Source organism: Pelophylax lessonae, assembly GCF_965119305.1.
Source record: "Pelophylax lessonae genome assembly, chromosome: 9".
Lineage (NCBI taxonomy): Eukaryota > Metazoa > Chordata > Amphibia > Anura > Ranidae > Pelophylax > Pelophylax lessonae.
Window position 1 is genome coordinate 90,311,810 of NC_138776.1, and position 16,696 is coordinate 90,328,505.

Sequence of the window (16,696 nt, forward strand, 5' to 3'; positions counted from 1 at the left end):
CTCTTGTCTTTCTTTTGCTGGTCTGCATTTGACACAAGGGGTGGGGTTTGTACAAAAAGGGCATCATTATTCAGGCACAGCGTGACCCTTAAAAAGCAGATTTGGCTCTTTAGGAGCAAAAATCAAAACCTGTATATAGCAAAACTCTTTTCTACTGCAGATCTGTAATTATCCACGTCTGGACCGAACCCATTTCTGACACATATTGTTTACAAGTTAAAATCTGTATTTTTAGCTAGAAAATTACTTAGAACCCCCAAACATTATATATATTTTTTTAGAAAAGACTCTGAAAAATAAAATGGTGGTTGTTGCAATATTTTTTGTTACACGGTATTTGCGCAGCGGTCTTTCAAACGCCATTATTTTGGAAAAAATAGATTTCACTGCATTTAAAAAAAAACTAAACAGTAAAGTTAACCCTTTTTTTATGATAATATCACGCCAATTAAATAGTTACCTAACATGTTATGGTTTAAAATTGCGCACACCTGCAGAATCGCGACAAACTACGGTACATCAAAATCTCCATAGGCGATGCTTTAAAAAATTTTAACGCTTACCAGTTTAGAGTTAATGAGTAGCTCTTTTCTTTAAAATTATTGCTCTCGCTCTGGCGATCGTGGCAATACCTCAAATGTGTGGTATGAACACTGCTTTCGTTTTCGGGCACAACTTACGTATGTATCTTTCGTGCGCAAGCTCACGGCGATGGGGCCGCTTTAATTTTTTTTCCTATTTATTTTATTTAATTTTTAGCACAGTTTTAAAAAAAATAAAAAATCTGATCACTTTTATTGCTGTCACAAGCAATGTAAACATCCCTTGTGACAGTAATAGGCAGTGACAGGTACTCTTTATGGAGGGATTGGGGGTCTAAAAGACCCCAGACCCCTCCACTGCACTTCAGTGTATTCAAAATGCCTAAATAGTCATTTTTGAATACTGACAGTTTTTTTAAATTTGGTGCCTTAGCCGCCGACGTAATTACACCACTTCCGGGTTACTACATCGGAGACCCGATGAAAGCCGAATTCGACTTTGATCGGAACTCCTACCAGCCGGTGGACATGCCAGCTGTTTTCTCGGGTCCCCCGTCCCACCCAGGCAGACCCGGGCAGAGCCGAGGAAGGCATGGAAGCGGGAGGGGCGTCTCCTCCCGCTCGCTGGGATAACAGCCGAGCGGCTCCCGAGCCGCATCGCCTGTTATCACCTGAAAGCCGACCGCCGGCTATAAAAAATTGTATAATGGTCTAGCTGCAGGCATCACCCCAGTACAACCACTTCTTTGTGCCGGCGTAGGGCTACGTCGATTCGTTGGAAGTGGTTTTATAGCATTACAAAATATAGATAAATGGACTCATAGGGGCTAATTTACTAAAGGCAAATAGGCTTTTTATTATTTTGCAAAGAAGATGCACTTTCCCTTGAGCTTAGTGAATGTGGTAAAATTTTACTTTGGAAAGAATAACCAATCATGTCCAAGAAGAATTAAAAATCAATACAGTATTTTTGCTTGCACGTGATTGGATAATGGATATCAGCAAAGCTTTACCTCATTTGCTAAACTCTAGGAAAATTTCCCTTGCAAAGTGAACACTCTAGTTGCCTTTAGTAAATCAACCTGATACTGTGCGAAGGAGTAGGTAATAGAACATTCAAGGCCCGTTCACATTATGCATTGCAGTAACACATCCATTATGTGCATTGATGCAATGTGGTACCTTCGTTCTGAATGCCACCTCAATGTGTCTTCTGATGGATGTGCCTTGCTGTGCAGTTTGCGGCAATGCATTAATGTGTGTTGCAGTGCACTGCCAAAAATGGTGCATGCACCAGGTGTCCTTAGTCTATGTAATTTTCCTGTTGGAAGCCATCACATTATTTTGAGAGTAATCGCGTACCACATCATTTTCTGCATGTTAACTTTTACAAAACTCTGAAAACACACATAATTATCGCCACGATCTATGACATATCGTTATTTACAGTAGCTAGTAAAATTTAATAGGCATGCTACTTCAGCTGCTGCATTATCAAAAGTACCGCATCCACAGTGCTCATTGCGCAGTTCTTGGGAAGGCTAAATATTAGTTTCTGCACAGTAATAGCACCGCGTTCAGAGGTTATGGGCATAAAGTGGGAGACTAGCTAAATATGAAAAACAAATTATGTGTGAAACTTACTAATTATCTGTACAGACACAGTATTGCTAAAGGGTGATTGAGATTTTCCACATGACATGGTCATTTTGAATGTGGATTTAATTACATGTGTTCCTGTTTTCCAGTTGCTCACAGAAAAAAAAAAACAATGTGAAATTAGATTTTTACTTGTTAAAGGAAATCTATTTATTTATTTTTTTTTAATATCAGACACAGCCTCTGATAAATTCATATAACATGTTGAGAGTATCTATCCCCATCTCCTTTGTAAACAGCAGCCCTCCTGCCTTGTGACATGCCAATAAATGGCAGAGAAGGAAGTGATCTCCTGCTTCGGCAGTGTTTCAGCATTGTCAAAAAGCGCTTTACACAGATAAACCTTTTTTAAATTTCTATATTGTTGCATTTGTAAGTTTCAAAAGCTGATATAAAAGTAATAGTAAAGTAATATAAAAAGAACTTCTGAAAGAATGATTGCTCTCTGTTCTAATGTCTCTACTACATAAGACAACCTCTGGAAACCCTGGCATGGCCGATGTAAAGATTTTTGCATAATGACTATACTTCCATGTCTTCACTAAATGTGAGAAAAGCAGAATTTGTTCTTATTTCTGATTTCATTATGTGTGAAACTTTTCTTGTTACCTTTGTTATTGTGGCACTACGCCAGCCTTTATCTCTTATCTTTGAAAACCAAATAAACATTTATTTTAAAAAAAGTCCCTTTTGGGTTTAACCAATCATATTTTGTGTAATAATTCTAATTCTATCGATCACATGATGATCACATTTAGCATAAATAACAATATAGCAAGGCAAGAGGGGAACGTAAGAACCCTAAACTGCAGAAGGGCAAACTTTCCCGAATTGTGCTCAATGATGGAGAAGGTAAACTGGGACTAAACCCTAGGAACACTGACCACGGAGGAAAAATGGGAATGCTTTAGAAACATTTTAAACAAATGCATCTTGCGGTGCATTCCTATGGGAAATTAATTTAAAAGAGACAAAGCCAAACCTGGCTGGCTAAACCGTAATGTTAAAAAACGTATTAGTGAAAAAAAAATGGCCTTCAAGAAATCTAAATCGGAGGGCACATTATCGGCTTTTCAGCAATACAAGGAAACAAATAAGAAATGTAAATACGAAATCAAAATGGCTAAAATCAACTTTGAGAGACAAATAGCGGAGGATAGTAAAAAGAACCCAAAGAAATTCTTTAAATATATCAACAGCAAAAAAGACTAGGGTAGAGCATGCTGCACACATAATTAACGATGATGGGAGGATGGTCACAGAGGATACTGAAAAGACAACCGTGCTTAATGCGTTTTTCTCCTCAGTCTTTACACAGGAAAAGGAGGGGTACACTAACCATGACTGTATGATTAGTAGTACTTCACAGGACTTGCCACTATGGCTAACAGAGGGTGAAATCAGGAAAAGGCTGGATAAAATGAACACAAATAAATCACCAGGCCATGGCGTACATCCGAAAGTACTCAAAGAACTTAGTAAAACTATATCTAGACCATTGTTCCTGATCTTTGCTGACAGTATTATGACAGGAACTGTACCAGGTGATTGGCTAACGTGATACCAATATTCAAAAAAGGGCAGAGGCATGTCCCGGGAAATTATAGGCCGGTTAGCCTGATGTCAATAGTATGTAAACTTCTGGAGGGGATGATAAGGGACTATATCCAAGAATTTGTCAAAGACAACAACATCATCAGTAGTAATCAGCACGGGTTTACAAAAGGGTGTTCTTGTCAAACCAATCTGTTAACATTCTACGAGGAGGTGATCTGTGAGCTAGATAGGGGGAGACCAGTGGATGTGGTGTACCTGGATTTTGCCAAGGTGTTTGATACAGTTCCCCACAAGTTCCCCACAAAAGCATAATTTATAAAATAAGGTCTGCAGGCATCAACCATAAGGTGTGCTCTTGGATACGGAACTGGCAAAAAGGGCGTGTCCAAAGGGTGGTAATAAATAATGCATACTCAGACTGGTCTGGGTGGTAAGTGGGGTGCCCCAAGGCTCAGTCCTGGGACCAACCTTGTTCAATTTATTCATAAATAGCATTGAGGACGGGATCAGTAGCTCAATTTCAGTTTTTGCAGATGACACAAAATTGGGCAGGGCAATAACTTCAAAACATGAGGCTGATATCTTACAGAATGACCTGGACAAAATAACAGAGTGGGTAACTACATGGCAAATGAGGTTTTTAATGTGGAGAAGTGTAAGGTTTTGCACTTGGGGACTAAAAACATAAAAGCACAATACACTTTAGGGGGGAACTTTTTGGGGGAATCAAAAATGGAGAAAGATCTGGGAGTCTTGGTAGAGGATAGACTTAGCAATAGCATGCAAGTTCAAGCTACAGCTGCCAAGGCAGTCAGGATATTGGCATGCATAATGAGGGGGTGTATTCCAGAGATAAAACTATTATGCTACCACTTTATAAAGCTCTGGTCCGACCACATCTGGAGTATTCTGTCCAGTTCTGGTCACCAGTCCTCAGGAGGGATGTGTTGGAGCTGGAGAGAGTCCAGAGAAGGGCAACTGAACTAATTAGTGGATTGGAGGACCTTAATTATGAAGAGCATTTACAATTGCTTGATTTATTCTCCCTGGAGAAGAGACACCTGAGAGGGGACATCATAGCAATTTACAAATACCTCAATGTTGATCTTAGCATAGAAAAAAAGCTATTCAGTCGCAAGGATTGCATGAGGACACGAGGCCATACAATGCGATTAAGAGGAGAAGCGATTTAACCTTCGATTGTGGAATTCTCTACCACAAAAGGTAGTTACTGTGGGAAGTATGATTACTTTCAAAAGACTCTTGGACATACATCTCAAGGATCAGAACATTAAGGGGTATGAGAGATGATTACGGCCACACACACCTACATAAGTTGAACTGGATGGACTATTGTCTTTATTCAACCTCAACTACTATGTAACTATGTAATTCACCATGTGATGGAGGTGTGTCCCTTTTACACATTATAGAAATTTAGGAGATGTGTGTGCTTTCTATCAGCTTTCACACACAGCAATCTGCTACCAATTCTATAATTTATTTTTCTGTTTAAATGATTACAAAAGGCATGGCAATGGATTCAAAAATGGCATGTGGGCTGGCACTGCAGTGGTTTTATTGACAACTGCAGTTACTGATCACAGAAAACTGGAAAAGTAAGGAATCTATGGGTGTTTGATTGCTCTGGCTGAAAAGTGATTGAAAAGTAGCCAAAATACCTAGCTAACACAAAGCATTTATTGAAAATGGTAATTATTGCAACTGTCCATCCTTTCCCATCACTGATGTATTGTTATTTGCAGTGATTTCCTTTTCAATGAGTGGATTTGATGCAAATACAATGAAAGTATAGTCTTTGTGCATGTCATTGCGAACCAGTGTGTGCAATATCAAATGCTGGCAGCACACACAAGGGATCATCTAGTCTTCTTTAGCATGACCCAGTAGTCGCCCAATGGTTATGAGCAAGGTCATACGCAATTGCAACTCTTGCAGCTTCACACATACAGCATGACATGTACATTATTTAGATGTTCAAGAACTACATTCTGAAGAGCATTAATACACCTCAGATGTCCACACCTAGACTTATTTCTAAACGACTGCAAATTAACCTCATAACTTTGTCATTTTTGAGAACTCAAAGAGATAGGACTTTAGTAAAAAGGGGTTAAATTACCACATATTTGAATATTTTGAGTGTAGTTTGGATAATTCATGGATTGGATGTATGTGTTATACTTAATTTTTAGTCCTAAAAAGTCAGTCTACAGAGCCCAACTTTTGGTTAAACAAATTGTGCAATGACTTACACCTCTTATGGAATTCATTAGTAAGGTCTCGCTTTACCTTACTGGCTCTATAACTGTCATGCATTCTCAGTTATGTAAAAACAATTACAAAGAAAAGTATAACTTCTTTGTAACGGACACAGCAGGTCATTGTAGCAGATATCTAGGTGCGGAAAATCTTGCAGTCAGAGTGGCAAAAGATAGAAAGAAACAGCAATATGATGTATGCTTTAACTATCCTCCTCCCAATGATACCCCAAGAAGTTCAGAATTCTACGTTTAGTCAGAGTAGCTAAAGTAACTGAGGATAATACTTTGATATTTACAATTGTAACCACTTGTCACACTCAGAATAGTCTCCCTGTTTTCCTCAACTGTAGGATATAATAAAAAATATTGGATAACAAAAGGATTATACCTTTATTGGCTAACTGCATTGGAAATTCTGGCAAGCTTTCAAGGCACAAGGCACCATCATTGTGCTGATAACCTTGAAGCTTGCTTTGATTTCCAACATAGTTGGTTATTAAAATTATTACCCTCAGTTACTTTTGCTATTTTCATCAGAATTACATTTCTGGAAGCAGAACTACACTTCCGATACTGTATTATAGTAGATGATTTAAGACCATGGGATGGCACATAATGACAGAACTTGATTCACACAATATATGATTTCCCAAATACCTGAGCATAGGCTGCTTTGGAAATGCAGGCTGTTCAATATTCTGGTTTTGCAGAGGTTTTCTTGTAACTTGCTTGTAAATATTTCTGGCAGTCACACCAATCCATAAGACAGTGCACAGACTAGAGTAATGCAAGACAATGCCAACCTAGAGGGGGCAGAAAGAAACAGAATGCAAGTCAGACAATGACAATATAAATGTTTCTATCTTTTAGACAATGACACCATATAGAATACAGTCAACACTTCTACACACCAGTGTTGGGGATTTCAAAAGTTCCTACGACTCTTACCAAATTGCATATATTCTCATTAGAAGATGCAATGAACTACAGTGTTTATCTGTCCATAGACCCTAGAAAGCAGTTAGATGGGCTAGGCCTGTTGAAGACACCCTTAGACATCAGTATTCTTCCTTGTAATCTGTAAGAGCATGAGTGATGGCTTACCAAGTCACAGAGGGGTTGATTTACTAAAACTGGAGAGTGCAAAATTTGGCACAGCTGTTCATGGTAGCCAATCAGCTTCTAATTTCAGCTTGTTCAATTAAAGGGGTTGTAAATTCAGAAGTTTTTTTTATCTGAATGCATTCTATGTATTCGGATAAAAAGCCTTCTGTGTGCAGCAGCCCCCTAATACTTACGTGATCCCCCTCTCTATTCTGTGATGTCCACAAGTGCCTCACCAATCCAGGACTCACTCTCCTGATTTGCTGAGACACAGCAGTGTTGCCATTGGCTCCAAATGCTGTCAATAAAGCTCAGTTAGCCAATCAGGAGAGAGAGGGCAGGGCCAAATGGCAGCTCTGTGTCTGAATGGACACACAGGACTGCGGCTTGGCTCAGGTACCCCCACAGCAAGCTGCTTGCTGTGGGGGCACTCAACAGGAGGGAGGGGTCAGGAGCTCCAGCCAGGGACCCAAGAAGAGAAGGATCTGGGTTGCCCTGTGTAAAACCACTGCACAGAGGTGGTAAGTATAACATTTTTGTTATTTTTATAGAAAATAAAAAGAGCTTTTACAATCATTTTAAGCTTTGACAAAAAAATTTATTGGTTTCTATGCAGTGCTGCACCAGATGTTGCACTCTCCAGTTTTAGTAAATCAACCCCAGAGTCTTTCCAAATGCAGGTAACTGAAAGCAAGATGAATTTGCATTTTGTTTTTAATAAACACAAACAGCAACTTAAAAAGCCACTTTTATTGAATTTCTATACAAGTCTAATAGTAAATATACAGAAAAACTCATAGCAACAGCATCTTATCCTGACACCTATCACTTAAATGTTGATGGCACCCACTGATCATGTGAATAAAACAGAGTATGCAACATATTTCCAAGCAACACTAATACCAGCCCCTGTATTGCACAGAACTGTTCTAACAGTGAGCTGTTTTAATGACTTTTATGAATGCTATTAATGTTAAAATCAAAATACCAGCTCTGACAAGATGCTAACATCTGTGCTCAGAAAATAATTGTTAGCTATTCCCATGGAAACGACAATTAGAGTTTTAGCCAATCCGCTGTGTTCTTTTATTCCCTTTATGCATATCTTTTTTTTTTTAAACAAGGAAAAAGCAACATGATGTAGTGACAGGTTAAAGATTGTATTTCATGGAAATAAAGAGAACTGTTACAAATTGCCACCTGAAGTATGGAATGTGCATTGTTAAATGGCTGAATTTCCAGTAGGGTTTTTTTCTAAACCGTTTTTATTCCTATCTGCTACAAGTGAGCTGTACTGAAGGTTTTATTACAGGTTACAATCAGATAGACTCTTTGATCTGTCATGATGATGAAAAAACAGTATGTAAAAAAGACAGTCCCGGTGTCAGGCAATTATAATGACTAGTACCTACTAAAATTAGTGAATCAATCGATTTAGGATTTTGGATCTGCCAGTCTGCAGGGAAACAACAAATAGAATATAGATGTGATGTTGTGTCAATTATTTCTGCCCTATTCCCTTGATCCCATATCAGCAGTACTATAGGCTCTTCCAATGTAAGCTTGGTTCACCAGATTTGCCAGCAGCTGATCTTTACTCATTGCCGACTTACCGTGACTTGCTTTGCACTATGGAGGAATGGAAAAGTAGCGTTTGAACCCTAGGATGATCATATTGGCGTTTCTATCCACTAGTATTGTAGTGGTGTTTGGACAATTGGTTTGGATTCTTGGCTGGTGGCTTTTACACACCAAAGCATCCCCACAGCTTTTTGGTTTGTGATGCATTTGAATGAATTTGGGATTGATACAGTGGGTTACAGTGATACAGGGATACAGTGGGTTAATAGACAAGACATACGTTTATTCCAATGCAAGATTAGGTAGAAGGATCTTTGAAAGGGCCAACAAAATTCAGGGACAGAATTAGCCCTCTTTTTCAGGATAGAATAAGACCCCAAAATGGAGCCAGTGTGGGGGTCAGCAGATGTGCCCATTTAATAAAAAGGTGCTTCCAAGTGGATTTTTCAGAAAGGTTGCTATTTATTGATCATAAAAAACAGGTTAAAACACTATCAATGCCACCATCGTGGCCCTTTAGTGGCCACTTTATCAGGAAAGGGTGTACAGTACACTGGATGAAATACAGAAAAACTGACAAAAGCATTTTCAATGTGGATCCAGAGGGTGAAGAATAGATAAATATAGTCAAATATATATATATGATTTAAAAGGTAATAAAAATGGCCTATAGTTGGGGTGATTGAAGGTAAAACTTATAATAATAATGAATATATGTATGTAAAATGATGCATATAGTTCGTACTGTAAAATTTAGTGATGGAGGTTATGTGGTTATGATCTAACACGCACATGTATACACAATAAGCCTCCCTCTGAAAACAGCGCAAAGAATAGAATATGGCCCATACTTACCAAACAGCAGCTCCAGGGTTCCTCCTACTGTTGATCCTGAGAAAACAGTCTTGGGAAAGATGGTGGGGGAGCAGGTGTCACGTAAACTTTCTGGCAAAAGTTGATGCTCAAAAAGAGACGGCCAGTGGCAGTGCCTACACAGATCCTACCCTTTGAGAGTCCACAGGCAGCTTAGAAATAAAGTGAATACACTGAAATATTCGGCTATGTAATACAGATACCTCTCACTTCTTATGTGCGGTTGACGGGCACCTTACATTAATGCAAGGTCCGCCTTTTTTTCTAGAGCCCTCCTCCTTACCATAGCAAAACATGACATCACAAAAAAAAAACACTTGCATTTTGATGCTTTAAAATGGGACTAAGCACGTTTTTAAAATATATATATATATATATATATATATATATATATATATATATATATATATATATATATATATTAGAGAAGGAACTGTAGGCATCTTGTCATAAAATATCTTTTTTTATATGAAGCTTTTGTTTGACCATGCACATTAAAGCAAAACTAAACCACTCAGAAATGTCAGGGCACTCACTTTGCCATAATGTGCAAAGATCTTTAGCATACACACACATTATGGCAAAATGAGGGCCTCAACATTCCTAAATGGTTTTGTTTTACTTTAAAGCTTGATATAAAAACGTAAAAAACGTAAAAAAGTATTAATACTATAGGCAAATGGAGACAACTCTCAAAACACAGTCAAAGGAAAGTAAGAAGTATTCATTGAAAAGTTTCTTAGCATCCCTGGAATAAAAGTGCTGTGTTTTAAAAGTACAGTTATCCTTTTAAATGAGGCCAAGAAGGTCCATCTAGAAATACATTATATAAACTCATTTTTTTCAAAGCCTGGTAAATGTATCAGCATGATTAAACAGAGGCTCAAATCTTATTATGATACTTTTTTTTTTACTTTTTATATAAAAGACGTATTTGTGTCTTACATGGTTACATGGTTCATAAATTTTGTTGCTCTAACATAGATTTCAAAAGTAACTTGTTAAAATCACTTTTTGAAAAAAATGTCCATGACTGTGGCTAATGCAGAAGACAGGGAGGTATGTATTTATAGTGTGTGTGTGATGAACTGAAAGAAGGCAAAGTGACAAGAGGAGACCAATTTTTACCTACAGTGATGAGATGACTCAAACTAAATGCACTGTGTCAACTTCGTTTTGCTATAAATTTTTTAGCTGTAAAAAGGATTCAAAGCACAAAACAATAGATTGTCAAATGTGTTAAATTAAGCAAGACCAGTGCAGAGATTTTCTTTTCAGTGTTTTAAGTAGTGGAACACACCAAAACATTTCAGAAGGTGGATTTTTTTTAAGATGTCATCAAGGCTTTTCAAAGTATCAACATCTTTTAAATAAGAAGACAAAATTCTGAAATTCAAAGAAACCATCTGGAAGACATTTTCATTGCCCTGACTGTTTTACTCTAAATTGAAGAAAGGAGAGCTCAGATTGGTAGACTTCAGTTATTGTACATTAATACAACTCTGTGTATTAACTTACTTTCAAATGTTATATCCTTTTGACTCATCATCTATTAAGTTACAATCAGGGCCATCTCTGTTTCTTAATCTTGAACTCCACTGTTCCCATCCTGGTTTTCTTGTTTCTGCCTCTCTATCTCTGGCCATGTGGAGAACATATACAGATGACCTCAGCCTTTGCTTTTGATATTTAAGCAGGTCCATTAAAGCAAAGTATTAAAGTTTTCCATTAAAGCATTTTACCATCTTCAGTGAAGGGCTTTGTGGCTGATCAGTGTAGCCTATTAGAGATGGTGTTGAGGAAAAAGTTAGTAACCACTTGACCTCCGGGAAGATTTACCACCATTCATGACCAAGCGATAAGGCACTGCGTTATTTTAACTGACAATTGCACAGTCATGCAATGCTGAACCCAAATAAAATTTGTAATTTTTTCCCACAAATAGCACCTTTTTTTAGGTGGTAATTGATTACCACAGTGTTTTTTATTTTTTGAGCTATAAACAAAAAAAGACCAACAATTTTGAAAAGAAAAAACACAATATTTTTTACTTTCTACTATAAAATATATTTTATATATTCAGTAAAAAAATTTAAAAATCAAATGTCTTCATAAATTTAGGCCAATGTGCATTCATGACCATCCTCTGCCATCTTCCATGATTCACTATACATACAACACACTACATAATAGGGTGCTAAGAACATTACTCTTGAATAGCCTGATCTTGTGATACTACTCTTGCCTTTTTCCTCTGCATTTTCTGAGTATTCTTTCTTTTTCATCACTTTGTCCAAAATGGAAAAAATAACCTTTTTGCTAGAGTTGGATTTAAAAAAAAAAATCCTTTATGTCAGTCTTGGCAGTCCAGCCATAATGTATTTTTTCTAAGCTAGTGGCACCTCTTTTGTAATCATTGGGGTTTGTTGTCTTGCTCTGGATCTAGAAATACTCTTTCCTCTGGCAATCTTCTTAACTTTGCTGGTTATAAGGGTTTCTTCTTTGTCCTTCCCTGGACTGGCCTGGTTACAGAAACTTCTTAACATCTTGATTTTGTGATGTCTTAAGATCTTGTCTTTTTGATGCTTTTTCTGCCTCATCAGTGAGTCTATAGACATAAGCTTTCTTGCCTCTCCTGGACAGACTTTTAACCTTCTCTTCAAGCACACAGTATCTTCCTTTAAGTTAATCTTTATTTCTTTCTGATTTGGCAGAATTTATTTTCTCCTAGAAATGTTTTCTTTCATCAGAGTACATAGTACATGAACATAATCAATTTGTAAATCTTTCGATTTGCGTGTAAATTATCTCATCAATGGATTATGTTTAAAAAACAGGCTTATTTGTATAGTTTGTACATATCACCATAGACACATTTGTTGGTACCCTTCCACATAAAAAGAACAACCCACAATTTTCTTCAAAATAACTAAAAACTGTTCAATGTCATTAAAATCCATCATTGTTTATTTCATATATAATACATATTAGACATTGCTTTTGATATTTAATTCAACAAAACATTTTATCAAAAATAGAAATGAAATGCCATGGAAATTGGAAGGAATCCTTAATAGGGACTTCTGCACCTACCAGCAAATAGTTTGTCCCACTCTTCCTGAGCAAACTGCACCAGCTGTCTCAGGTATAAAGGATGCCTGCTCCAGACTGCACATTCCAGCTCTTTCCAGAGACGTTCAATAGGATTCAGATGAGGAGTTATAGACGGCCACATCAAAATAATCCAGTGTTTTGTTCTTAGTCATCCTTGGGTGCTTTTAGATGTGTGTTTTGTGTCATATCCTGTTGAAGGACAGTTGGCCTGTGATTGAGACAGAGCTTTATGACACTGGGCAGGCTATGTTTAGTTCCAGAATTATTTTGCCAGTATTGCAAGTTCATAGTTTCCTGCACAAATGTAAGACACCCATATCAGATGTAGGAAAGTAGTCCCAAAACATAACCAAGCCACTTCCAGCTACTTAATTGTTCATCTGTGAACATGGAGTCAATTCGATTTTCTAAAAAAAAAAACTTAAATTTTGTCTCATCTGTCCAATAAACTTTTTTTTCCTAGAAGCATTGTGCTTTGTCAATATGCATTTTAGCAAATTTTATAATGTTTTTCTATAATAATTTTATAATGTTTTTCCTTCAACGGTGGAGTCTTCCTTGGTCTTCTTTCTTTGAGCCCATTGTTGTTTAAAGCGACAGAGGGTCTGATCAAAAGTTCAGCTTGTAACTCTTTAGAACCTTTTCTTTGTTTATCATTCCAATATCCTTTTGTTCAATCCTGGGGTCGTATTTTAGAAATAATAGACATGGACAGATTTTCAGCAAAATAAAAACAATGATGACACATAAAACAGGAGATATTTGATAAAATTTTCCCCAAGCAGAGAGTTGTCTAAAATGCCTTTATATGCTGTTATATTAGCAAAACCTTGAGCCTAGTAATTCAGAGGGGTGTTCACACACTTTTGGTCATATAGTGTGTATAGGTACTACAAGAACACAGTTGGACACAAAGGTCACTTTAAACCCATTTGTGCAATTATACACTTCATTGACAGTGTTTAGACACATCACACTGTAATTGAAATAAATACATTTAAGACCCCTTGTGGTCCTACCAGATATTTTAAGTTTCCTCACTGAACTGGCCAAAACACTCATATTTGCTTATAATAGACAATATGCCTATTTAATCTGTGTATTTTAGACCACTCAACCACCCATTAGTTTTCATGTTTCATCATCCTAGAAATGTGTTCTCATCTTCAAGACACCCCTTAATTGAGCTGTGTTGTCACCTAGAAATATACAGGGGCATTTACAGTTCACAGGGGTCTTGTCATATTAGGTCATTGAAGTGTCCTCCAGGAATCTCAAAACTGTAAAAAAGTTGATAGATGATCAAATGGAATATATTGTTTGGAGTAAATGTGATTTTTAGAATCCAGTGAAGGGGTGCTGAAAAATAAAACCAAATGAGTTCTAACAAAAACAGGGCAGTTGAGATGGAAGAATGTTTATACCCTATAGCACTGTGCCACCTTATCTGTAGATTAAAAAAACATCCTATATGTTTGTGATCATACTCAATATGACGATATTTAGACTCACCCTCTGAAGGATCTCTGTACACTAGGGAGTGCAATTAGAATCGTAACTGAATAACAGCTGACATTAAATCTATTACCCAATGAGCCACCAAGATTATATTATTCTTTATGAATCAGGATGGCCCTTAGATATGCACTCAGATAAGAAACTGTGTGGCATAATCCCTGTGGTGCAGTATTACTAAGTAGAAAACTATAAGTAAATGTAAGAAGCAAATATGGCTTATAGATTTAAAAAATACCCTTCTAGAAAACGGTTATGCCATTTAGTGTCCCTTTCAGTTCTGTCTCTTAGGCCTTCCTGTCTATTGTTAGCTCACAAAACACAATGTTCATTCGAAGTCTAGGTATTACACATACACTACAAATCTTTTACATAAGTATTAAAAAAAACACCCATAAAAGGAATATATGATACTCTGTGAGAAGCAGGATATCCATAGCAACAGTCCTGAAGCAGAGAGAAAGCAACCACTTTATTGCAGGAGAAACAGAATTCCATTTTACACACTCCCCAGCTGTTCTTTCCAGACAGTTCACCATTCTGGTAACATAATCTGCCGTACTTAAAGATAATTTTCATTCCATAATAGGAGGATAAAGAACACACAAACGCAAAAAGAGAACAAAATAAAAACCCTTTGGGAGCATTGTTTGACTGCCGAGATGTAAGTTTGTTCGGAGCTGCAGTTCTTACCGGCTTGTTTCATGCTGGTTGGTATCCTGAAAGCCCCCTAGCACCTCTAAAAATGGCTCTTGACACAGGTACTGGACACAGAAACTGCATTAAATGGTGCAAAATTAGATGACTATAACTGGAAACAATGCAGAGAAACATGCGTCAACAAATGCATCTGCCATGCTGAGCGCATGTATCATCTGTATGCTTTTGCCACAGAGGCTTCTGGCAAAGGATGAGGTGAGCATGCAGCAGATTAGGGGCTAATTATTGTTAGATTAGTGTATGTTAGTAAAAAAGTATCAGTATTTAGCCATTAAAGATGGTTTACCTTTGCGCAGGTGTTTTAATGTGTGTTGATGCACTTTGCACTAACAAGTTGTGTATGCACTTTGGAGTGTGTGCCCATTCATTTCTAATGAATGCGTAAAGACATCCTAAACAATGTACTTGGCCCTTTACCACACCACAAATGCATACATGTTAAAATACATGCACTGTAAAAACAGTTCTTGGATGCTTGTTGAATGTGCAATTCAGTATGTGTAGATTTTTTTAAAAACACACATGAACGCTCACAATAAAATGGGAATAGGTTCTACGTGTTGGGGAGAAATGGTAAGGGCTGGATTTCGGAGTTAATGGATGTTTTTTTTTTTATTAAGGGCTTAGTTTGGGGGTGAAGTTTTATGGTTTGGGGAGAGATTAAGTCGATACCTGCTTTTACACTGACCTGTAGGCAATTGCATTGCAATATAACAAGTTTGAGCTCACTCTGACCTTGATACAAATTTTTTGACAAATGTACCCTGGATCCACTCGTATATGAGAAGGAGATCCAATTTGTCATTTAACAGTATTACATATAAAACATAATTGGGTAGGATGATTTTTCAGTTGATAGCACTCTAAGTTTTATAACATCCTTTGTTAATTTTTCAAATGAAGCAGCAAAAGAAAGGTATTCTGTTCCCTGTTACTGAGAAAAGCTCTAGTAGTGCTAATCTTGAAAGAAATGAAAAAAAAAAACTTGCAAATGTGAATCCTATAGACATATTTAACTCACTGATTGTAAATTACTATTATATATTTTAGATATCCATCTTGGGATGGCCTAGAACAAATATTCTCTTTTCTTCCTTACAGTCCCCCTACACTAACTCTGGAAAGAGTATTAATCTCCTTACAGAATCTTTGAAGCATTTGACAGGGGAGGTATCCAACTGAGCTCACCTATGTGCCACAAACTGGAGCTTATTTCAGTGGAACCCGAACCTTGCTTAGGTCATCGGTAAGGACCAATAATTCTCTAGACTGCATGCCTCTGGGAATTTACCATACCGCTCCGGATATAGCCCATGACAGGTGTTATGCAGTCTTCATTGTTAAAGGAGAAAACCAGATAATTATACAAACTAATTATGTGAATTGCTGGAAGCACATTTTTTATGTTCATCTAGTATAAGCAGATCCAGCTATTGTAGAAGATGTGTGCTTGTTTAAAGAAGTTTTACAATTACCGTATTATGAAGAGTAGGAAATGGTTATATCCTTCATTGTTATGTCCCCACCTGCCATATCTGCCACAGAAGCCCCGTACACACGTACCGATTGTAGGCCGTAAATGTTCGGCCAACGTCCGATCGGCCGATTGTCGGCTTGTTAGTATGATGCTTCCGACAACCGACTGCGACTTTTCGGCCGAACAAAATCTGATCTGCATGCTATAAAATTTTTGTTGGCCGTCACCAGAACGGCCGATTGTTCGTCAGTCAGTACAGATTTCGGCCG

The 16,696-nt window shown here is 37.4% G+C and overlaps 1 protein-coding gene across 3 annotated transcripts in view; it reads right to left on the reverse strand.

Moving 5' to 3' along the window:
- The window catches only part of ADGRA1 (adhesion G protein-coupled receptor A1), a 1,278,841-nt gene that overhangs the window by 105,936 nt on the left and 1,156,209 nt on the right, over positions 1-16,696 (reverse strand). For all 3 annotated transcript variants that reach the window (XM_082267510.1, XM_082267512.1, XM_082267511.1), the window contains one exon: positions 6,701-6,846. In XM_082267510.1, the coding sequence (XP_082123636.1) occupies positions 6,701-6,846 (146 nt within the window). The remainder of the gene's footprint in view (positions 1-6,700; positions 6,847-16,696) is intronic.